Source organism: Arvicola amphibius, chromosome 7 (assembly GCF_903992535.2).
Source record: "Arvicola amphibius chromosome 7, mArvAmp1.2, whole genome shotgun sequence".
NCBI lineage: Eukaryota > Metazoa > Chordata > Mammalia > Rodentia > Cricetidae > Arvicola > Arvicola amphibius.
In genome coordinates, this window is record NC_052053.1 from 70,661,460 (window position 1) to 70,685,658 (window position 24,199).

Sequence of the window (24,199 nt, forward strand, 5' to 3'; positions counted from 1 at the left end):
GCTTAGCTCCTGCCAGAAGGGATGGAAACCCAGAGACCGTGTAATGCCCTTCCCTGCACGGATCAAGCACAGGCAGAGTGAAGCTCCTGGGCTGTTTTCACAGGCGTCAACAACACATGGCCGAGCACGGACCTAAGCTCATACCCTCAGCATGTCTACCCTCTCTGGGCACTTAGTTGGCATCAAGGTTAGAACTCCATTAGATTTCTAACTACCAGATTCGTATACACATTGCCTATTTAAAAACCAAGTGCTGTGTGTCAAAGCTGCGTCTGCCTTTTTTCTCTCCTCCTCTCTATATAACCCTGGAGTTCACTCTGTAGACCAGGCTGGCCTCGAACTCACAGACATCTGTCTGCCTTTGCCTCCTGAGTGCTGAGATCAAAGGTGTGCACCACCACTCATCTGCCTTTTCAGTCAACGAGGTAATATGGTAGCTCACAGGTTCAGCTTCTAAGAGTGGAGACGTGCTAATGGACAGTTGGCACTCAATAGGGGGACACAGGACACCTGCTCCCAGTGTCCCTGGAGTGGCTGGTCTATTATGACCTGACAGTAACAGCGTGCTGAAACCAGACTGCCCAACGCCATGGCTAAATTTAGTTTCATGATGAGCGATAAAATTCACATGTTCTTTATTTAGTCCATATAATACACCATTTTAAAGAGGTCTTTAAAATCAGATAAAAGAGCATATTAAATGGCAAGTGCATGAAGTCTTTCTTCATAAACAATGTCAAAACAAAAAAAGTTTTGAATTACAAAATGTTAAAAAATATGTTGGTACTTAACATTTCACTAAAGCATAAAGTTACAGATATTTTCTAAAGAAAAATAACTGTGCCACTTACCTATTTTTGCTGTTTCTATGAACTTTTTTAAATTCTGTACATAGGACATTTTGTACAAAATACGAAGTCTACATTTTTATTACTTATTACCATAAAACAAAGATACAATGTATGTACAATGTTCAAAGGAAGCCATACGAAGCCACATTAGAAAGACACTTGGAACTGTGACATCTCTGGCGCACAGATACATTTTGGAAAGAGTGAAGGTGCCAAACTTAGAGCCTTATGAAGAAAAACAGTCGTCCGTTTATTTTCAAGGTGGTACTTTTTTTTTTGAAACCAGTTTGGTACAGAACCAACAGTGTCTCTATAACAATATATAAGTTGAGCAATTAGCACAGGGAACTCAAGTACTAACTAGGGAAACTTTAATAGGCCAAAATATTGAGTAATACTTTTGTCAAAGAAAATTAGTTTCTCTCAAAACGCTTTTTTTCTTCCTTACTGGTGACGTTTGTCTTCAATAAAGAGCAGAAATAAAACCTAGACCAGCTGATGTTCTGTGCTGAGCTTTGAACAATCACCCGGACACTGATAGCTTGCGTTCCACGCAGGGCAAAGTCTTCCGGGACCTCTCCCCATATATGGAACACCCCACATCAGGGCCATCTGAGACTCTACCAGCTAAAGACGAGAGTTCAAACAATGGGGTTCAAAACACATAGACACTGCTTTAGACAATAAAAGCACCCTTTTTCCCTCAAAAGGAGAAGGCATCTCAACTTTTTTTTTAAATGATAATTTCATAATGGTAAAGTGGATAGATACTTGTCAAGTTTCTCAGGAAGTGTTCTTCTCACCCAAGCAACCAGCCTGTCCACCCACAGCTGGGGCCACCTTTCCGTTTTGCGTCCTGATGGCTCTCCCCTCCCTGCAGATGCCTGTCTTTCTTGCTGTGTCGAGTGAGCATCAGCAGTGAGCTAAGGAGACCCAGGACAGGTTCTGTGGCCACGTGAGAGCAATCTCTTTTTTCCCCGTGGATACCCGAGACCACAATTAAAAAAACAGATTTTAAAAGAAGCCACGTTTTACCTCTTATGCATCAAGACATTTAACACTAAGTTATTTTTATGCGGAGACACAAGAAACTAGCCACTGTTCAGAATAGCAGTACACATCTCACGTAGCTTTCAAGCAGGGTAAGTAAAATACTGGCCACCCTGAGAGAAATAAAGAACACACAAAGCGCTAAGTTTAAGGATTTTTCTCCTCGTGCTATTCCACCTAAAACAGAAGCTTAATCCATGCAGGAAGTCTGGGAAGCCTGTAGCAGCATGTGTAGATGGGCGGAAACGCAAACACTGCACTTTTCCTTATGAGTTTGGTAATGTGTGCTTTTTAACAGAAAGGCTCACCGAGGGCACCCTAACAGCACAGCCTGCAGAACGCCCAAAGGCAGATGCAGTTTGCAGTAGGCCAAGTGGCTTAATTATTGTCATGTTCTACCAATGTGGAATTCTTAGATCCGACAATTTTATCAATTCAAAAGCCTTGTTGAAGGATAATGTGTAACTAGATGAAAAACTGATTCTGCAAATGAATATGAACACATAATTCCAACACTGTGATTCTAGTCAAGGTGAACTGAGAAAGCACTTCTCAGAGCTTGCCTCTCTGAGCTTAGGTGGAACCCTGGCCTCTACCACAGACTAGGAAATATGGCTTTCGGTAGGCATTAAGGGGAGCATGACACAGTATGTATGCCATTCATCAAAGGAAAGAAACACCTTGGGAGGTCCCAGCGCTGAGGATGTTGGCCTAGTAGGCAGCTAGAACGTGAAAGAAAAGAGCCATTTCTATGAGGGTTAACCAACAAGCACTAGCTGTTGGCCCAGCAAATTGTGGAAATGTGTCAAAGGTTGTAAAGTCTTAAAAAAGGAGGCGATGCCTTCTAAAGTGTTCCTTTGATTTGAAAACCATGGTGTTACCATAGAACTACCTACTTCGTAGGCACACGGGGTCCACTTGGGTAGGACAAGAAGACAACCAGGGTGCCTTCCTACAGCCCTGACTTTGGGACACAGTCTTACTCGGGGCTAGGCTGGGGAGGTGACAACATGGTGACAATACTGTCATCAACCCCTGGCTTAGCCAGCAGGGCCAGAGAAGCCACCATTGTTTGAACTCCTAATCTCGAGCTGAGGCAGACGAGCGTTACTGCCCACAGAACGGGTCGGAGGGAGCTTTGACTTTGAGAGTAGCTGATTGGTATGGCACAAACAGTACGGCTTTTCTACAGCATCCAGAAGAGAACTGACAGGCCCAACTCGGACGTGCTGCTCCACAGGCTAGTGCCCATCCTGGGAGAGCAGCTCACTGGCTCTGCAGTGAGCCTCCAAGGCTTTCTCGGTGTGGGGGTCCTGAGGCAGCTCAGACTTGCGGCGCACAAGGGGACGGTCCTTCTTCGGGTCTTTCTGTGCCTGGAATCACAAATGCAATGCAGTTGGCTACGCACCAGGCTGACTGAGAAGGGAGTTCGCTTCTGAGTTACAAGTAAAAGGAAAGTATGAAGTAAGCAAGGATCAGAGATGTGCTGCAGCCTTGGCTGCTGCAGCCTTGGCTGGCCACAGGATATGGGCCCGTTTCTTATTCGCTCACCCCAAATATCCTAAACACTCTGTGATGAGTGTGAAGTCTGAAGAATCTCCAGTTCTTATTACCCTCCTAAGTACCCTCTCTTTTGTTTTGTTTTTTGAGACAGGGTTTCTCTGTAGCTCTGGAGCTTCTCCTGGAACTAGCTCTTGTAGACCAGGCTGGCCTCAAACTCACAGAGATCCGCCTGTCTCTGCTGGGTTTAAAGGTGTGCGCCACCACTGCCCAGCTTGTACCTTGTTTTTCACAGAACATCACCAATGTCACTTTATGATCATGCCTGTTACACACATTCCAGAAAGTAGACACTTCTTTAGGGGAAAACAGAATGAATAGTAACAAACTACATTTAAACCAGTTAAGACGACTAAAACTTCTGCAAAAAATTCTGAAAGTTTCTTACAGTAGGAATTGTTAAATGGGTCATGCAACTAGAAAAAAAAATTGTACCCAGAAGTCACTTACATAAAAGTTCCCAATATCAAGTCTAGGAAATGAAAAATTCCTTTCCATTCTTTCTGAAGTTTAGGAACTCCACGTTACCAGGAAGATTTAGACTGCGCGCGCACACACACACACACACACACACACACACGCACATATGTACCTGTTTTGAGACAGGATCTCATTATGTAGCCCAGGATGGCCTTAAATTTATTATGAAGTCCATGCTGGCCTTGACCTCATGGCAATCCTTCTGCCTTGGTCTCCCAAGTGATGGGATTATAAGCATGAGCCAGCAGGCCCGGAGATTTAGCTAACTGTATCTGCAAAGAACGGGGCCCGAGGGAAGAGCCTGCACTGAGCATCTCTCAGCTTTAGCGGAGGCTGTGGTGTTAGCATCAGCACTCTGGACATAACAGACCAGCTCAGCTGTCCACAGCAATGTGCTGCGAGAAGACTGGGGCGGCCAGCGGTGCGTTTGGACCCAAGTTCCTTAACCCCAACTGTTTTCCTTCCCATCCAGTGTCTCCAACCAAAGACACACAGCGTTAAAGACAGTAAACCTTTATGATGTAACCTAGGAAAAAAAGAACTACTGAAGCCAATTACGTGACAACAGAGAGAGCATGTATGAATGGCTGCTCTGTGTGCTGATGGCGGACTTCCATATCGTGATAAGACATGCTCCTATGCTCCGCTTGGAAACTCAAGCACCTGCAAAGCCACAAACAGAAGCCTGTATTTCACAGAGTTTGGTGTCTTAGCTGGGTTCTCTGTGGATCTGCTTATGAAAGCAGCAGTGGTAAGGGCTCTGGTGTCTTGTTTGACACCAGGATTATTGCTAGAGCTGTCACTTGAACCTTAGCACTCAACATGGTGAAGGAAGGTTTTTTGATTTGTCTGCCAAGAAACCAGTCAGCAACCTCCATACAGTCTCCTGTCCCCATACAGACTATCTCCTGTCCCCATACAGACTGTCACCTGTCCCCATACAGACTGTCTCCTGTCCCCATACAGACTGTCTCCTGTCCCCATACAGACTGTCTCCTGTTCACAGACTGTCTCCTGTCCCCATATAGACTGTCACCAGTCCCCACACAGACTGTCACCTGTCCCCATACAGACTGTCTCCTGTCCCCACACAGACTGTCACCAGTCCCCACACAGACTGTCACCTGTCCCCATACAGACTGTCTCCTGTTCACAGACTGCCTCCAGTCCCCACACAGACTGTCACCTGTCCCCATACAGACTGTCTCCTGTCCCCACACAGACTGTCACCTGTCCCCATACAGACTGTCTCCTGTCCCCATACAGACTGTCTCCTGTCCCCATACAGACTGTCTCCAGTCCCCCCATACAGGCTTTCACAAGTACACATGCTTCTAAGAGTGCATTTGTTGATTTGAATTTTGCTACAAAACCCAGGCTGGTTTCAAATCCATGATCCTCCTGCCTCAAGCTCCCAAGTGCTGAGATTTTGGGTGTGCACCACCACAGCTGGCATGTAAAGAGTGGTTTATTTCTAACCCATCAGAAATTCGGAGGTAAAATTCTACCTTGAATTTTGGGTCCATCCTAATGCAAACCAACATTTAAAAATACATGAAATATGTAATTACCTCTGACACAGGCATGCCATAGACAAGAAATGCTGTAACATACAGACCATAGTCAAGGCCTTCGAGCTGGACCCAGTGAAGGTGAACTGAGGAAAACAGAACTGACCAGAGCTTCTGGACATACACGAGGGGCCTCTCTGCTTAGCATTGCAAACAGATGCATGAAGCAGAGGATTTGACAAACTACAAGAGGAACAACGAGAGGAAAGGAGGCAGGGATGAATGAGACACCATACAGATGGTGGTGTAGCATGAGCAAGGTCTGGGGGCGAGGACGCGCTGGCAGCATGCAGGCAAGGGTGGGTGGATGAGGAAGCAGAAAGTGCTGGCGTGGGACACAGCTGCAAGCGTCCAGTGCGAGAGGCCCTGTAGAGAACATGGGTTGCGTACACAATGGAGCACACCTCCTTTATCTCGGAAAGGTGTTGAATTCAAACTTTAGAATGAAATTTGGGGTAGAAATAGTCAACGTTCTTTAGTTCTGTCTTGCCCATCACGAGGTGTGATGTTATGAGAAGGGAAAATACTTCATGCACGCCATGGTGACTCATCACGCTCTGGCAGATACAAAGCCTTAAGTACACTCTATGCATTTTCCAAGGAGTACCTGCACTGCCTGCCTTCCGTCTCTACACCTTCCTGACTTGCGTGGTAGACACTGCTTTTCTCCCGACCAACTGTTAAAAATGAAAATTGTTAATGTTTTAAACATCTCTGATATCACCGTTACTCACGTGAAGCTCACACACTTTTCAGGGGTGTGTTCTGTATAGGGTTCCACAGGTTCCACAAAGGAAATCCAAACATTATTGAATTTCTCCACCTCCCCCATCAACCACATGCCTTTCTTAGCATTAACTCTCGTTCCTTCCTAGTCTTCAGCAGAACCACCTTATTTGCCTCACCCTGTCCTGACCCAACAGTCAAACCCACTTAGAGAAACATGGAATCTTGCTGGAAAAGCAGTGAAAATAAATCTGAGGGCCACAGAAAGTGTTCACATTATCAAACCCCAGACAGTTTTTAGCTATAGCTTTGTTTGGTTTTTGAGCCAAGGTCTTCCCATGTAGACTGGAACAATCTAGCCTTGGTCTCCAGAGCACTGGCACCACAGGCATGGGCTACAACATCTGGTACTTGGCACATTCTTTTGCTGCCATAACTGAGAATTCCAAATGTTCTCAAATGAAGAAGAGATTACCATTTCACCTGGTGGTGGTGGCGCATGCCTTTAATCCCAGCCCTCTGGAGGCTGAGACAGATGGATCTCTGTGAGTTTGAGGCCAGCCCGGTAACATAGTGAGTTCCAGGAAGCCAGGGCAACACAAAGAAACCCTGTCTCAAAAAAACAGAAACAAAAACAACAAAAAAGAAGTTTATCATTTCAAATATTACCTATGAGCCTGTACCTCTCAGAAAACCTTCATCTAGACACTGAGACTCATGCAACTTCATGTACTAAAGCTCAGAGGTTTAAACCACAGACATCTTGACACTGGGCAGTGCTGTCTGTTTTCAGGGTCGCTATTCTAGGTCTTCTGAATTTCCACGGATTTTTTTTTATTCTATTTCCAAGGCAGGCTCTTTACTGTTGCCCAGACGGCTTCAAGCTTGAGAGCCTCCTTCTCTGTCTTTGCGCCATACAATTTCAGAACTGGTTGGTTTTTGAGCCTGGGTTGACCTCTGAACGTGTTATATAGCCAGGAATGACTCTGAACTTTTGATTTTCCTGCCTTCACTTCCCAAGTGCTAAGGCTCCAGGAGTGTACCACCATGAAGGGTTTATGATGTGCTGTGAACCACCCAGGCTTTTGCACACACTAGGCAAGCACTCTACCCACCGAGGTATATCTCCGCTTGTCAGTTTCTTAAGGGATTAAAAAAAAAAACCCTGCTGGGATTCTAGTGGAGAAATTAATTTGGAGAGAACAAACTTCCCTGTGCACGGTGTCTTCTGACTCAGGAGCATGAGCCACAGAACTTAAAAATAAGGTGGGGGACCGACTTTGTAAGAATGTCAATCACACAGAAAACTCAACTAGACGATGTAATTTAAAGAGTCACAGAAACAGACAGCCACAGGAGCCTCTCAGAACAACCTGCCAAGGCTGCTGAGAATGTCCAACTGCTTTTACCAAAAGGGTACCTGTCACCACAATGGATAATAGCGGGGAGGCTCCATGATCCCAGGGCTAACAATGTCAGAGACACTTTTCAAGGCATTTTTGCTTGAGGTGTAAGATGAATTTGGTGTGTTCTTGATCCAGTTGCTGATCTTGTAAAGCACACGGTGTAAGTTATAGTGAACTGTGACCAAAGCTGAAGGATGCTCCAGAAGAAAAATTCCTCTCAACTTTCAAGTACTCATTGTGCAGTAAATGGCTTACAAGCCTTCAACTTCTTCTAAATTTTATATGGCCCAAGTAGAAGCCCTGTCTCAAAAAGCCGTCCCCCCCCCCCCAAAAAAAAAAGAGAGAAAGAGGTCACCAAATCCCAGAGAACATGGGCATCTCAGATAAGCATTCAGCTGGATTGCCATTGGCAAATTCAGGGTTGCAAAATCCAAGTGAAAATAAAAAAGGTGACCTTAATTCCTTTCAAAGTTACAAAGAAATCATACAGGAAAGCTAGTGCCTACAGGTAGAACACAGAAAATACATAGGTTTTCTTCCTTTTCTAATCATCCCTCTTCCCTCTCCCTCACTCTTCCTTTTTCTCCAGGATATGAGTCTCGCTGGCTATGTGGCCCAGACTGGCCTTGAACTCTCAATTCCCCTGCCTCGTCCTCTCAAGTGCTGGGATTATGGGCTTGAGTAACTAGGCCCAGTTGAATTCTTTTTTGTTGTTGTCTGTTTGTTTTCAAGACAGGGTTTCTCGTTTATCTTTGGCTGTCCTGGAACTCACTCTGTAGACCAGGCTGGTCTAGAACTCACAGAGATCCGCCTGCCTCTGCCTCCTGAGTGCTGGGGTTAAAGGCGTGCGCCACCAAGCCTTGACCAGTTGAATTCTTGCTGAGATCTATTCATTGCCAAGAATAACCACTATAAGGAAAGTGTAGAATTCAGCTAATTCCTGAGTTTTTCCTTTACATTTTTAGTTCTTTCATGTTTGGATGAGTAGAAAGAACTATTCACTCATCTATTTAAACAAACTTTAAGTCAAGGGGCTGAGGATGAACATGGATTCCCATGACAAGTGCTAAGGCTGAGTCCTCCTTGCTCAGCACTGTGACCGGGAGCTGTGACTCCCAATCAGGCAACCAAGTCGCTATGGTGAAAAGAAATGGCCCCAGGCACCTCTGCTTATGGTATTGACATAAAAGCCACAGCCTTTCAGGGCCCCGTCACCAGTAATCATGAAGAGATGCTGCCACACCCTCTCTTCAGGCCAGGTCTTGAAGTGCTTCTGTGTGCTACCCTGGGACCACAGCCCAGTTCAGAAGGTTCCATGTCTGGTGTTCTGCAGACACGTGTGATTGGGACTGATGGAGGCTCAGCTGGCTAAGCTCACTCTTAGTAATGCCTCATCCTATCTTATCAGGTGGGGATTTACTGGAACCAAACAAAACAGATTAGAGAACCCTTCTGTTTATTTAACTGCACTCCAATAGAAATCGTGAGCAGTAAGCGGCAATAAGGTTCCCTCCTACATTCTAGAATCTGAGTGCTAATGTCTAGGGATCCTATCATTGGTCAAAGGGGGCAAAAATTTACAAGTCAGAATAATCAACACCTCTAGGCATTCAAGGCACTGTTTACACTTGCCTGGAACGAGGAGCATGCCCAGACGAATGCAGACTCTTAAGACCCGCAGAAGAACTCAGTGGATGACCCTCCTTAAGACCTTTCTGCATGTGTTCTCAGTTTGGCAGAAAGAGATCTCTGGATCAGAACTGCTCTAAATGGTTGCATGGAGTTGCAGTTACTGGAATCGCTGCTGGCACGGCCCTGGCCTGCCACAGGGGCTTTGGTTCCTGGTTGAGGCTAAGCTTCCCCATTTGGTGTCCTGGGAGGTGAGGGATGTTAACACCTGCTATGAAGAACTAAAGGAAGTGTCTCTGAGCCAGAGCAGGAGTGAGAGGGCTGCAAAGGGAAAAGTGAATGGCAGGATGCTACTGAAAAGCTTCAGATTTTGCTCATGCTCATATAACACAGAGTTAGGAGTTGGGTTTCTGTTACTAAGGTAAATGAAGCAACCAATTGCAGACATACACTTAACTGTTAACTTTTCTAGCAATCTGATCATTTAGATCTACAGATGTTTCCTAACAGGTGACTACATTTCCCTTTATAGCATTAGCTTAGCAGAACGTGACGGACCCGTCAAGCACATCTGTAGCGGGCACAGCCCTGCTGAGCTCAATGCACTTTTACCTGACGAGTCTCGTCGCTCACTGTCTTTCTCAGCATCTGCACATCTTCAAACTGAGGCCCATCTGTCTCCATTGCCACCGGAATGCTCATGGCGCTGGCTTGACTATACACTGCATACTGCAATGCAAAGTATGGAGTCACTCTCTGTTAGGTGCCGGGTCTGAACTTAGGGCCCTCATACTGCAGGGGTCGCTTGCCCACTGTCCTTCCCTGTGGCCCTCTCCCACAAGAAGCCATGTGGTAGGAGACAAGCTTGCCAACTTGTCCACTGATGAAGCCTGTTGGATGCTGGAAAGGGGCTCACCCTCCTTCAGTCTAGGCTATGGGAATGACCCTCTGCTGGCCCCAAGATGACTTCTATATCTACATCTTCCTAAGTTCACCTCAAACCAGTCAGCCCACAGCCCTCCTGCATCTCTGGAGCCAACACACTGAAGGGGGACTGCCCACGGCAAATGGCCACTTCTCACCCCGTTCTCTGCACACAGCCTGTCAAGCCCTCCCCACCCCCAGCTCTCTTCCCTTCTTCACATCCACCCTGGGGCAGCTGCCCCAAATCCTCCTTCATTCCACGTCCTCAGTATTTTCTTAATATCTCAAACCTTTCAATACATCCTGATATCCTGCTTGTCACCAAAAACTAACGCAGCCTGGATTTTTGCTGATCCCTCTAACCCGGTACCCTGTGCCCCTTGGAATCAGGCCTGCTCTGCCTTGGGGCCCTGTGCTCAACTTTCCTACCTTTCTACTTCCTTGTGTTCTGGGTGCATCAGGCAGGTTGTAATGGCAGATGGCCCCCACCCTGGCCCCAGTGACTTCAGGCTTTGTGAGCAGAGGGATGTAGCCCACAGCTTGTTAGCTGCTGGCACCTGTTCTCCCTGTGTGGTCAGCCGGGGTGGCAGGGACAGTCAGTGTCTGTTGCAGGTTGGGGGTTATGCTCAGTTCTTCCCTTGCTATGTATGTGCTGCCAAGAAGCCCAAAGCCTGGAGGATGCTGGGTCCTGTGTCCCAGCCATGGCCACCCACATACTTGGTCTCTGCCACCCCTTTGGCTAGCAGCTCTGTTCAGGCCAGTCTGGCTCCTGCTCTTTCTCTAATAAGCCACCTCCTGGACACTAACCATGTGTCTGCTTTACCCTCCAGGCCCTGTACTTGTAACCACACTTGGCACTCCAGTTTCTTCTTACAACTGCAGAGCCCTCCTGCCCTTCGTGCTACCTGTTCTGCTCAGTAGCCCCCTTCACACACTCCTCTAAGAGGCAGCCCCCTGTAGCCTGGCCCTTCTGACACACCATCCTGCTGCTGACTGAACTGCAAGTCTGCCTGGGCCACTGTGCTCCTTACATACATTTGGAAGGATAAAGGCAGATGGCCTCTGCCCTCTCTCCAGTATTATCACAGCTCCCTCAAGGCCGACCCTGGGTTCCTCTAATTCCTTCTGACTTGCCTAGGTCTTGGGCCCTTGCCTCAAATGCAGACTGTGTGACAACTGTAGAGTCAGGATTCCCTGTTACCCCCGGGCTAGACCTCATCCAGTACCAGTGCCATTTCTTTCTGAACGTCCCAACAGACACGAGCCACACCTGCCTCTGCAGTCTAGAGCAGTCCTGTCCTCGGTCGTGTGCTGTGCTCTGGCTGCACCGGCCACCTTATCACCCTATGCTTGTAGATGCCAGGCTGTATTTGGCTCTTATGTTTTTATCACTGGCAATTTCCATGATTTGATTCTGGATATACGGCACCTCGTCCTCAAGGCGCTCAGAGGCAGGTGGGGAGGAAGAGAAAGTAATGGAAGTCTACCTGACACACTACTGGGGGCCGTGCTAAAGCAGAGGCTTCATCTTGATACTCCAGGATAAAGCCAGTGTTTCCCACAGGAGTTGCACGAGCCGTGGAAAGGATTCTGTGCTCATGGGCTGTGCTGGTTCACAGCAGATGAAGCTCACTCCCAGTAGGCACAGGCAGGCTTTCCACAAAGACCATAGGAACTCAAGAGGCAGCGGCTCACGGAGGATGAGAATGCACAGGCCTCCATAGAAGGCAGAGGACCTGAGGCACGATCCCTTGCCACAGTGGCCCAGCTGCGCTCACAAGACATCCCTGCTGGGGGTGGGGGACGAGCAATAAGATGCTCTAGAGTCTATTTATTTAGGTGGTGGATTAAAAGAAACACACCATTGTTGGAAATGACCAGTGTTTTAGAATTCCACCCAAAGCATATGGCATAGAAAACACAGGGAAGAGCCACAGCTGCTAAAACAATGTCTTTTAGGCCAGTTTCCAGATTCCTTCTCCACCAGCCTGTCTAGGGCATGAGACACTTGCTTGGCTTGCAGAAACAAGGGGTTGCTTCGGGAAGCCAGTGAACACACTGAATTACTGGTAACCTTCCTTTGGATGGTGAAGCTGCATGTTCAATCTCACCAAGGTTGATATGAAAACAGCTCAAGAACCCACATATCCAACACCACACTGAACCCTGTAGTAACAAGTACAGACCGGAAATTAGTTAGTACTAACTTTTCTCAAGAGAGTGAGTTCCAAGGCTATACTTTCAGCTCTGAGGTCTTAGCACATGAAGTATTTTCCACTTTAGAAACACTGTGTCACGGGGCTGGGCATGTGGACAAGACTCTCGATGACTGTCACAGATGGCTCCACACAGAGATGGGGGTGAGGACAGTGGGAAGGGAGGTCACCAGAGCTTCAATGCCAAACCCACCACAGGTATGGTATCACCACAGACAGTTTAAAGAGCCATGAAAGGGGATAAACCAGGAATCTTTGCTGCAAGGCAGTGGTGACCCCAGGCCACATGTTGACACAACAACCAGCTCTTAGTTTGTATGAAGAAGTTTTAGGCAGTTTTTTTTCCCCAACAGATTATTTCCATATTCTAGACAAAGCACACTTTCCAAGGCTCTTCACTCCTTAGCTAAATAAAACCTTCCAAACAAATCAAGATCCTCAGGGCAATGTCAGCAGGGCTGAACCACCTAAGCCTGTCCACATATGCTTTTCCCACGTTTTACAACTATCAGTACTTCAACCTCACTTTCAAAACATAAACCTAACCCATAAACGCAGATCTCTATAAATAAGCTACAGGCCTTAGAAGAACTTCTCTGTAGCATGGACAGTAAGGCTGGGAAATGCGGGCTATTTGTCCTAGGTGGAACCACAAACCTGTAACAGACTGCCATTAAGTCTCTTTTCATTGCTGGGATGCAGGTCAGCATGTTGCTTTATAGGAAAGTACACACTGTTATCTTCATGGATCGTTTTTATTAAATGACAAAGATTAAAAAACCCACATCCAACTTATATAATAATTTATACACACTTCTCACCAAAAAGAAATACACGGTTAAGTAAAACATTTTCTTCCCTGGAGAGCTGAGAGAAGCCTGAGAGATCTTAGTGTGGAAGGTCAGACATTTCATCAAGTGACCGATAGAACCAGACATACACAGAGCAAGGAGAAACACCCCGGTATCACCGATCATTCAGTCCGGCAGACACAACACCAGGACCACGACTGCAAAGCTGTCCCAGGCTCTGGCAGCCTAAGAGCTAACATTGGATGGAGGCTGCTGACCGTTTGTGTCTCGCTTCACCTGGCGAGAGCATACGGGCATCAGCTAGGGTAGAGGAAAGGTTAGTGTGAGCAGGGCGGAAGTCAGTTAGTTTATCAGCATACTTCATCTGTTTCAGGTATGAGAATAAAAAAGAGAAATCTGGTTCAAGCGACAGCATTTATGACATTTGAGCAAGAAAGGACATTACAGTTTTAAGAGGTTACATCCTCATTTTCTTTTTACCACATCATATCTTACTTTTAAAAAGAAGAGAAAAAAGTCGATTTTGTGGTAAAAATTCTGTGTGGCAAATAAGTACTTATACAAGAGGAAGGTTACAAAGTTGGAAAGTGTTTTATTGTGGACATTTGCACATACAGTGTTAGTGACGATGGCCTCCCCTCCTGGGGTGGGGCCAGATCCTATTTCATCAAACATTCAAGCAACGCCTCAACACTCCCGTGTTACTCTCTTTTTTAGTACCTGGGGATTCGCTTTGGCTAGATTTTCTATTTTAACCCATGCTTCTTCTCGCTCTTTCATTTTTAGCTTCTCTCTGAAAAACAGTAAAACGTCATTTGTATTAGAGAAGACTTGCATTCAGGCAGGATAGGGGGTGAAAGCTTGGAGATGTTAGCCACACAACCACATTTTCCAGGGCCTTTCTGGTTTTATTCCATGTCTTTTACTGTGGCTCTCAACCCATGCGACATGAAAGAAACCAAACCTAAAAACTGGCCAAGAGTTAGAATAAAGATTTTAAAAAGTAAAAAAGTTAAATATTAAACAATAATTTAAAACACACCCTATCTCCTGCAAGTAGGTTCCTAGCCTGGCCGGCTGGCTGTTTTTATACCCACTGGCAGGTGGGTCTGCAGAAGAGCCAAGGAAGCCACAGCCAGCACCCCAGTGGTGCCAGTATCCCAAGGGAGACCAGGGTTGCTTCTGACACCATCATTAGAGGCACTGAATTTAGGCCACTGTTTTGAGGAAAAAAAAAAAAACAAAACCCTACCACAGGCAACTTCTGGAGCACTGTGACTCTCTTAGGAGTGGAGGGGACACCCGAGAGCTCTTTCTTAGACACTTACATCACACTGGCTTTAGCCATGTGCACTCTGCCCTCGAGGGCTGAGACCTGATCTGGCGCAGCCCTGCTACACTATGCTTCACTGACACGCACTCTGCATTTCACTCCACCCAGCCTGTGACGGCACGGGATTTGCTGCATTCACTACCTTATTATCAGACACCAAAACAGAGCCTGATATGCAGCCAAGACTCATACATCATCTAAGGAACAAAGAAATGGTGGTTGGCTAGACAGACACCTGTAGTTTCTCTAACTCAGTCACTTTTACGTGGCAAGCGGAACTAAAATCTGCCAACAGTTCACACTGGGTTTGGAAGGGTGATTTTATTTTACTTTTTTTCTTTTTCTTCAAAAGGACAAGGTCTCACTATATAGCTAAGGTGACCTTGAACCTTATAGTACTCTTCCTGCCTCAGCCTCCAGAATGTTGGGGTGATGGACTTGTGCTGCCACGCCTGGCCTGAAAAGTGACTTATTTAAGTAAATAAGTAAGATGCACTATTATTACTTGGGTGTGGGTAGGTACCTGCAAGCCCTGACTTGGGAAACAGACGGAGTCAGAACTATCAGCTTGTATAGAACACGGCATGAGTGTGGAGGTCAGAGGGCAATGCTGTGGAGCCCACGCTCTCCTGCTTTCATACAGGTTCTGAGCTCAAGTTATCAGACATAAGGAACCGAGCCATCCTGCCAGCCAGTCATTACAAATCAGCCACAGGACTATGTGCCCAGCCTAGGGACAGAGCACCTGGACATCTAGGCAGTCTCTGCCAAGTCCTCAGGTGCACAGAAGCAGCACCATGAAAAAGGCCAAGACGACTCAGCTAGTGGAAGGGTGAGGACCCTGGTGTTAGACACATGCTCTTTGGTAATAGGCTACCATCAACCTTTACCTTGCTTCCTAAACAAGAGCAGAACAGGGTTTCTTTTTAAAAGCTCAAAATGAAGAATAACTCTGTAGGACAAACAATGGTGGTGGCAGACAATGGTGGGATATTAAGGAGCATGGAAAACAATAAACGCCCACCCTGGAACCCGGGTGAGGAGCACTTACTTCAGTTTCTCTGCTTTGAACTGCTGGGTACAGTCATCAAAGAGTTTTTGGTTCATCTCCATGAAGAGTTTCAGGGCGTTGTATATCAAGCCGTGTATTGTCCTGCAGAGTGAGGGCCACAGTGAAATGCCAGCACGGGACCCTTCTCATCCCTCTCCTACCTCCTGCCATTTCCCCTTCCCCTCTAAACCGCCAAGTCTCCCTTATTTCTGAAGTCCTGCCCACAACAAGTTCACTAGGTTCTAATGCAATCTGCCAGCTCTTTCTCTATCTGTTTTCCCAGTCAGGGCCTGGAGGCACCTGCCCGGCCAGGAAGGTCACCTTCCTGGTAACAGCAGCCAAAGTCACTTTACCTGGAGACCAAATAGAAAAAAGAATTGCAGGTAAATTATTCAGATGGCAGCAACTGAAGACTGACTGTATTTATGGTGCTCCACAGAGGAAAGAAAAGCTCCGGGGTTCACATCTGGCTAACGCTGAGTGTGCAGCTCAGCATCCAACACATCTGGCATCCAGATGGAGCGCCTTGCAAGGCATCAAGAGCTTTCATTGGGTGAGCTAATTTTTTTGCCCTCATGAAGTGAAATGAAAGGGAGGAGACAGAACACTCCTCAGTCACATAAGCCACCTGCTCTTCTCTTTCATCCTTGGGTAATGTCCACGGCAGGGCAGCCCTGGAGTTTAACCCATGGGCTCCCGGATGTGTCGTGGGACTTAAAGGAATGACGTGCCCTACCATGTTCTGGCAGGACTGATCCTATGAAATTTGCAGTGGCATTCAAACTCCCCTGGAGGCTCTAGGAGAGGCCTGGAAGGTGCTACTGTTGAGACCAGCAGGGAACTGGGTGCAGACAAACAGGCCTCTGTACTGGTTTGGCATGGGGTAAGGAGGCCAACGACAGGCCACAGAGACAATGAACACTGCTGCTTAACTTAAAGAGTCACAAAGAAACTGATGTTCATTATGAAAGCTGATGGTGAGTTTAGATTTCAGCTCTAACTGCAGTGATAGCTATCATGGCACGTGCTACTTAAAAAAACAGGAAGCGGATGGGCTGCCGGTTCCTACTTGTTCCAGTGAGTCTTCGAGTTGCGGTACAGGGATGGAAACATGATGGGCAGGATCTTCGCTGCGTTGTCACTAATTAAACTCATGATGTACTCATTGTTCCAGTAATACAGCGCCCGCTCGGCCACCTGGAAGAAGGGGCAGAAATGTGGATCATCTGCACAAAGACAGGAGACAGACATTCTTACTGTTAAACTTGTGAGTAGAGTAAGTTATGCTGGACCAGACAATTTTCATCAATTCTAAATAGCCTAGATTGTGATGTTGTACAGTCAATGAAGAGGCAAAAGATAACTTACGTATCAAGAAGTCAACACTCTCGTTCACTTTTCCAATTACTCGATAAACATTCATATGAGACACCAGGGTGGCTGCCACACTAAGTCCAACGTGTGTGTGCATGAATGCATTAAGTCTGTAGTGTATGTGTGTGAGCACATGTGTGCGCGCACACACACACAGAAGCCACTGGGTGTCTTCCAAGTTGCTCTCCACTTTATCTTTTGAGACAGGGTCTCTCACTAAACTTGGAGCTCCCCAATTTGGCAGGGCTGGCTGGCAACACCCTCTTATTTCTAGCCCCTCAGTGCTGTGATAATAGGTGTGGTCAGATGATCCAAACTCAGGTCCTCAAGTTTGTGCAATGGGCACGTTACTGATAAGCCACCTCTGGAGGCCCATCCGTAGCCACTCACTCCAACTCGTCTCTAGTGTGCGAATCACCCACTTAGTACAGATACTGACGCAGAGCACACATTTGGCTGGGGAGTAGAAAACAGAGATGATAACTGATTTACTAGAGGTGACAAGGGTAGTCAGAGGCAAGAGGGCTGTTTGTCAGCGTGGAGGCTGTATCTAAGGCAGATCCTGTGTCAGTCAGAGGGACAGCAGCTGCCAGGGCTGCAGAGCCATATCACAGGGTCTGTGAGCCAGCTGGCCCTCATTTTGGGTAAATTGGGAAGCCAGTGTGTGTGTGTGTGTGTGTGTGTGTGTGTGTGTGTGTGTGTGTCTTTTATATTAGTTACCACTAGTTCCCATTACAGAGAGCAAGAAAGCCAGGATAAGCACCAGATATGCTGTTGTCCATGCCTCTGCCCTGACTGCTGACAAGTACACGCAAGCGCCAGACTTCACAAAGCCACCAGGGCATGTGGTCAGTGCTGTCCAGCACACAGTCCTCAGGCAGAGCTGTAACCGCTCCATAAGCTCGGCCAGAGTGCAGTGTAGTGGCCACGCTCAGACGCGCAGAGGGGAGCAGGACTACAGTTCTGCCATCAGAAGCCTTGAGTGAATGGGTGGGGCAGGAAGAGGCAGCTGTGGAGGGTTCAGGAGGAGGTGAGGAGAGGTGAGCTTTGTAAATGGGAACAAAAAGGCACATACAGAAATACAGAACACGTAAAATGGATGGGGCAGACTTGTGACCAAACTTGATGACCTTAGTTTGATGTCTGGAACCAACTCTCCCACTTACATTCTGTGGCACACACTTCTCTCCGTCTGTGCCCATAAAAAATGTAAAACATACATGTGCACGCGCATACACACAGTTTTGGGATGTCTCACTATCGCTCATGCTGAGTCTCTTGCCTGAGCCTTTGACGTGCTGGAAAAAAAGGTGCGTACGACCGTGAACGGCAGGTAATTCTTGTTTAAGACTTCAAGACCTTCTATGCTTTCATCTTTTTTTTTTTTAAACCACGTAGGTCAGGCCAAACTCAAGTTTATAAACTTCCCACCTTTGCCTCCCAAGTGTAAGGATTATAGGTGTACCATCATGTCTGACCAACACCTTACCTGTATTACTATTTTTTACAAAATTACATTTATCTATTATGTGTGTATATGTCTGTGGTATGGCATAACTGTAGCCCATAAAACAATATGGAGGGGTTGGTTATCTCCCTTCAGTATGTGGGTCCTAGGGATCAAACTGATTGTCAGGTTTGGTGGCAAGCACCTTTCCCTGCCGAGCCATCTTGCCGGCTCTGTATTTTAATTTACTGTATGTGCATTGTGCATATACACGAGAGCATGTGCTATGGTAAAGGCTAACTCTGAGTCCATTCTCTTTCCCCACTGTCACATGGGTTCTGATATTGAAGTCAGGCCACCAGGCTTGCAAGGCAAGCACCTTTACTGGAGAGGCCATCTTGCTGGCCTCAACACCTTCTTCTCTTTCTTTCCTTTATTTTTGAGATGGGGGGGTGTCTGTGCTGCCCTGATTGGCTAGGGCTCGATATAGCCCAGGCTGGCCTTGAACTCATAGAGACTAGAGAGAACACTTATCTATCAATAAATATTTTTTGATATACTATTTCAAGACTGCACATTAGAAAACAGAAGACAGGGTGCTTAAAGGCTCAAATTATAAATTCTGTTTTAGCTTTTAACACATTCTTTTTTTCTCCTTGAAAAACAGTAGTCTGGAACTTGTGACCCTCCTGCCTCAGTTCAGGGATTAACTACTGCATTTAGTTGTTTGAAACGAGCTCTGGCAGTTTGATTAAACAGAACTTTCAGTTTACTCTGCCATGTTTCCAATGATGTCAGTCTCCTGGCTCAGCAGCAGCCCATGCACACTCAGGACCTCTGCATGTCCTTCCCAGTTCAGTAGTACTGCCACCATACTGCCAGGTGCTGGCTTTTGACCAAGTGGCACAGTACTCCATTTCAGATTTCCTCAGCACAGGGCCCTTGATGGGGACGTACAACTCATTCTGTCCGGTCTACTCATCTTCAGAGTTGCTTTGTACCAACACATGTACCCACATGTACTTTTGACTTTATTGATTGTGTGTGTGTGTGGGGGGGGGGGGTGGCAGAGGTGGAGGCATGTGCATACCAGAGTGTGTGTGTGGTCAGAGGACAACTTTGAGAAGTTGGTTCTCTCTTTTCACCATGTAGAGCCCAGGTATTCAACTCAGATTATCAGGCTTGGCAACAGGCACCTTGATCTAATGAGCCATTTCACTGGCCCCTTTCTATTTTTCACAACAAGTTTGAGTGTAGAGTTGACTGACTCCAAAAATGTTGTCTCTTCTACAGCCACCATTTCCCTGCTTGAGGTGCAGGACAAACTCCACCAAGAAAAGCTACCAAGATGGCCAGGGGAGGCAAGGGGTGTGTGCGAAAAAAAAAAAATGCATAGAAAAATACATCTAAATATTAAGAACTAGCCACATGTTTCTGGAAGATTCTAGAATGTACATGGTATTGACCTGGGTCTATTAAGAAGGAAGAAATGGGGGAGGCCCCTACAAGAAAGAGCAAAGTGTCTTGGCAGTGAATGAGGGCTGCTAGGCCGGTTACCAATGGAAAATGAGGGTGGCCAAACCCTGCAATCCTTTAGTCACAATCACCAGCACAGGTGCCTGTGTATCTCTGGAGCGGACTGTCTTGGTGTTCCTAAATACTTTGCTCTTGACAGGATTGCTTATGGGAGGAATGGCCCCTGTGCACAGCTGGGGCGAGCAGGCCTGAATCACTCAACTGTGCCCCACTAAACAAAGTCAATGCCTTGCATACGACCTTCCCACCCATGGGCTTTCTTCCTACATGAAAATTTTATGGTAGCATGCACCAGTAATCTTAACACTTGGAAATCTGAGGCAGGAGGATGAATTTGAGGTCAGTTTGGGCTACAAAGTAAGAGCCTGTCTCAAAAGATTTAAAAAGATATCAATAGCATATACAAATATGTATATAAAACTTGGGGAGTCCAATCAGTGTTGCCCACATGCACACGAGTAGAAGGCTGTCCATTGTAGTAGCAATAATCTACTAGGGGATATACTCCTTGAGAAAGCTGACTCCTTTCCCTGAAGCTGTTGACTATCTGCAACTTTTAAACAGTAAGTGGGGCCTTGTGAACCACGCCTCCACCCATACGGGAATATTGGCTATATTGGCCTGGGCAGGACTTGTGTGGCAACCACAGCTTGTCCAGACACACTGTTCCAAGCAGGTGTCCCCGTCCTCTGACTCCTACATCTTCCCACTTCTTCTGTGACATTCCCTGAGCCCTGGAGGAAGGTGACACGATATGGATATGATAGCAAGCACCCCAGTCACCTATTCTCTGCACTTTGATCATTTGCGGTTTTGTGTTAGCCTCTGTCCACTGCAAAAAGCAGCTTCTTTGATGAGGGTGTGAGCTGGGATGACCTAAGGATATAAGGCTAAGTATTTAGAAGTCAGCTAAATACTATCAGTTTAGCAAAATGATAGTAGTATGTTCTACCCTATGGTCAGTGTTTTCTGGGAGAAGTATTATCTCCCTGTGTAGAGATAGTCCAGTTAAACTCTATATCCCCTGCCTCCAACACCTCTTATAAACTAGGTTTCCATATGGTTAGGCATTTTTCTGTCACTGGGGAGGTTCAGGTTCCCAAACACTCCTGGTGTCTCTGACTCTTCCTGAGGTTCTGACACCTGTACCTTGGCCAGTGGCCTGAGGTGGGGATGGGGAGATCCAGATAGTTTTAAACACTGGTGCTCCTTTGTAAAAACTGCTCACTCCAAGCTTTGGAAACAGAATTTTCCTGTTCTAGTTCAACTATAAAATGCCCGTGGATGTCTACAATAACAGTAGCTCAGCTGTGTGCAACAGGAGAGACTGTACTAGAGGTTCCTCTTCAGCAGAAGCAAACCTGGCCTTTCTGCATGGTGGCTGGTGGCTACCACACTCCCCGAGCAGATCTATCAGGCTTTCTTGTCTCAGTGTTGCTAGTCCCAATGATTCCTAACTTGGCCCTAACTCTTTCCTAACTCGGCAAAGGCTTGCATGGAAGATCCTCAATATGGAGAGAATCAGGAACCCCAGAAATCTCTCAGGACTGTTGGTCCCTTCATGAAGTCCTGAGTCCTCAGCTGCATGGTGCCTAAGTGGTTATGACTTCCAGCTTCCTGGAGCCCAAGGTTCTGCGGATTGTTACATCTTTACCATGCTGGTAATGAACATACCATACACAGCAGCTGGAAGGGGAGGAAAGCCAAGCAGCTCGGAGAACTCAAGAGTAGAAAGTGAGTGATGGACACTAGCCTCCCAGACAAGATTATGGTAGTAAGAAAAATCAGAATACTATTTTTTAAAAGATGTAACGAGATATAAACTTACATGCAAGAAAAGAAGCACGTATGAAGGGAGAGATTTTCAGAGTTGAAGGTTCTTATTGTTGAGTTATTCTCATGACTTTGACAACTCAATTATGATAAATAAGGCCCTATGAACCCGGCAGCATGTCACACCTGAATGCAGAGCTTTATAGACAATGCTGCCAATCATGCTTGCTAAGAATATACTTTCAGTGATGAGAACAGGGGTCAGAATTGAAATTACACAGAAAAATTTTTTTTGTGTGTGTGTTGGGGTGGGACAGGGTCTCTCTATAGCCCAGGCTGATCTCAACTTGTAGCAATTCTCCTGCCTTAGCTTCCCAAGTACTGGGATGACTGGAACAAGTCATCCTGCCTGGCTCAAATTTAAGCATATAATTTTGAAGTACATGTCAAGTAAAAAATTTGAATTTCACCCTTAGATCACAGCAGAACCAGGGTATACGCAGCTTCACACAGAGAACGTCATTTAACAGGAGCACCTGACCCATCACCCAAATCTGCATACACACCTGGAAGTGAGGGCTGGAAACACACTTGGCTAACTGTCGAAAAAGAGGCTCCATGATCTTCACAAATTCTGATGGTTCAATTACGTCTAGAATTTCTTCTAATTCATTTAAGAACATTACTTCTTTTGGACTGTGAGTCTTTGGCCAGTATTTGAGAAGTGCCATTACCACCTATAAAACAAGAGCGGCGAATGAAGTGATGCCCTGAGATGCCCAAGAGGAAGATGTCTGTGCTTCCATTAGATGTCCCCACTGCAAAGTAACACAGGAGACAATGCTAAGAACCAGCACTAGCATGCTTTTCTTTCATTAACAGTCTAGTTTTACACATTTTAATATCTGCTTAATGTGGCCCACTCCCCCACCGATCATCAGTGGAGACCATACAGACTGTGTTCTAGTGTGGAAATAGGCAGTTCTGACACTGTTAGCAACATTCACACATATGCACAATCCACTTCTCAAGTTAACTATTTGTGAATATGTATATGTGCATGCGCATGCACGCGCACACACACACATACACTGTTTCCAATTTTGTTAAAATATACCAAAAAAGGTTTGTCAGTGAGGCAGATGTAAGTTTGCATTCACTGTAGGTGCTGGACCTGAGCTGGGGTCATGATGCTCTGTGTGATTACCTGGAGCTTAAGAACGAGTGCTCGGTCAGAAGGAAGCACATGGCAGCCATGGCCTTGATGGGGAGCAATACTATTTAGTCTGAACCAGAGATTGAATGCTATGAGGTCACAGTGCTTTCCTAGTCTGTGGCTACTGAACATTACTCTCTTTGCCTAGGTCAGACAGCTATAGTGTCTGCTGGGAAACTTTAAAAATATCCTTTTATACTTTCAAAATGTCTTACCAGATTATACCAGCAGAAAACACTGGATTTGAGTCAATGAAGATTAACTAGTTTTAGAGTTTCGCTACTTTAGTTCGAATAAGTACAATGAATACCAGCAGGTGCATTGTCGTAAGGACACGTGTGTACATACTGTGCATGCACACACCCCTGCACATGCAACTGGACAGGTACAACTTGTCCCTCTGAAGCAGCTGTGAGGCCCTGTCTGTGAGGCAGGCTGAAAGATGAAAAACTAAAGAGACATGGGAAAGGAAGCCCTCACCCTGGGATCTGGTTTAAGTTTCCTGTTGGTTGAGGATTCAAGAAATCGCAACACAACTTGCAAAGCCAAGGCTGTGAAGAGAGCACTCCTTTTCCAAAGTAAGCATGCCTTGTTGCATGCTTTCTTGGAGTCGGGGCTTGTGGCCCAGATTTGACAGTGTTAGCATTCCCCTTTAATGCTCCAGTCTAAACAATGCACTCCATGAAGCCATCCATATATATATATATAAAAGTTCCTTTTCATCACGTTTATTTTATGTGTGAATGTCAGAAGGAAGCCTGCAGGAACTGGTTCTCCCTTTCACCATATGGGCCCCAGGAACTGAACCCATGCTGTCAATCTTAGCATCAAACACTTTATCCACCGAGCTACCTTAATGACCCACAAAAAGAAATTCTTAAAGAGAAATAAGCAAACAGTTCATACTGTTTAAAAACTTGGTTTAATTTTTAAAGTTTTAATATGTATGTATGTATGTATGTTATATTTATTCATTGGTTTTCCCGAGACAGGGTTTCTTAGGTAGTCCGGCTATCCTGGAACTTGTTCTGTAGCTCCAGGTTGTCCTGGAACTCGGAGATCCACCTGCCTCTGCCTCCTGAGTACTGGGATTTAAGGAATGCACCACCACCGCCCAGCATGTCAGTGGTTTTAAAGCCATGCAGGAGCTACACAGTACCACCAATTTGAACTGATCTGCTGGAAAACTCATAGTTCTTGAATCACCCTGGACTTTTCCTGATCTTTGGGATCTCACTACTGTG

General features: G+C 46.2%; 1 protein-coding gene across 7 annotated transcripts in view; it reads right to left on the minus strand.

The window, feature by feature from the left end:
* Positions 1–618: 618 nt before the first annotated feature.
* Ppp2r5c (protein phosphatase 2 regulatory subunit B'gamma) overlaps positions 619–24,199 on the minus strand; it is a 127,676-nt gene continuing 104,095 nt past the window's right edge. For 3 of the 7 annotated variants that reach the window (XM_038335887.2, XM_038335886.2, XM_038335889.2), the window contains 6 exons: positions 22,306–22,476; positions 16,679–16,806; positions 15,610–15,711; positions 13,946–14,018; positions 9,886–10,002; positions 619–3,274 (listed from right to left, as the gene is read on the minus strand). In XM_038335887.2, coding sequence (XP_038191815.1) covers positions 3,143–3,274; positions 9,886–10,002; positions 13,946–14,018; positions 15,610–15,711; positions 16,679–16,806; positions 22,306–22,476 — 723 coding nt within the window. In that variant the 3' untranslated portion in view covers positions 619–3,142. Of the gene's footprint in view, positions 3,275–4,750; positions 4,758–6,128; positions 6,190–9,343; positions 9,345–9,879; positions 10,003–13,149; positions 13,526–13,945; positions 14,019–15,609; positions 15,712–16,678; positions 16,807–22,305; positions 22,477–24,199 lie in introns of those variants that run through there. The other 4 variants (XM_038335888.2, XM_038335891.2, XM_038335893.2 and 1 more) reach the window with 3 other exon arrangements.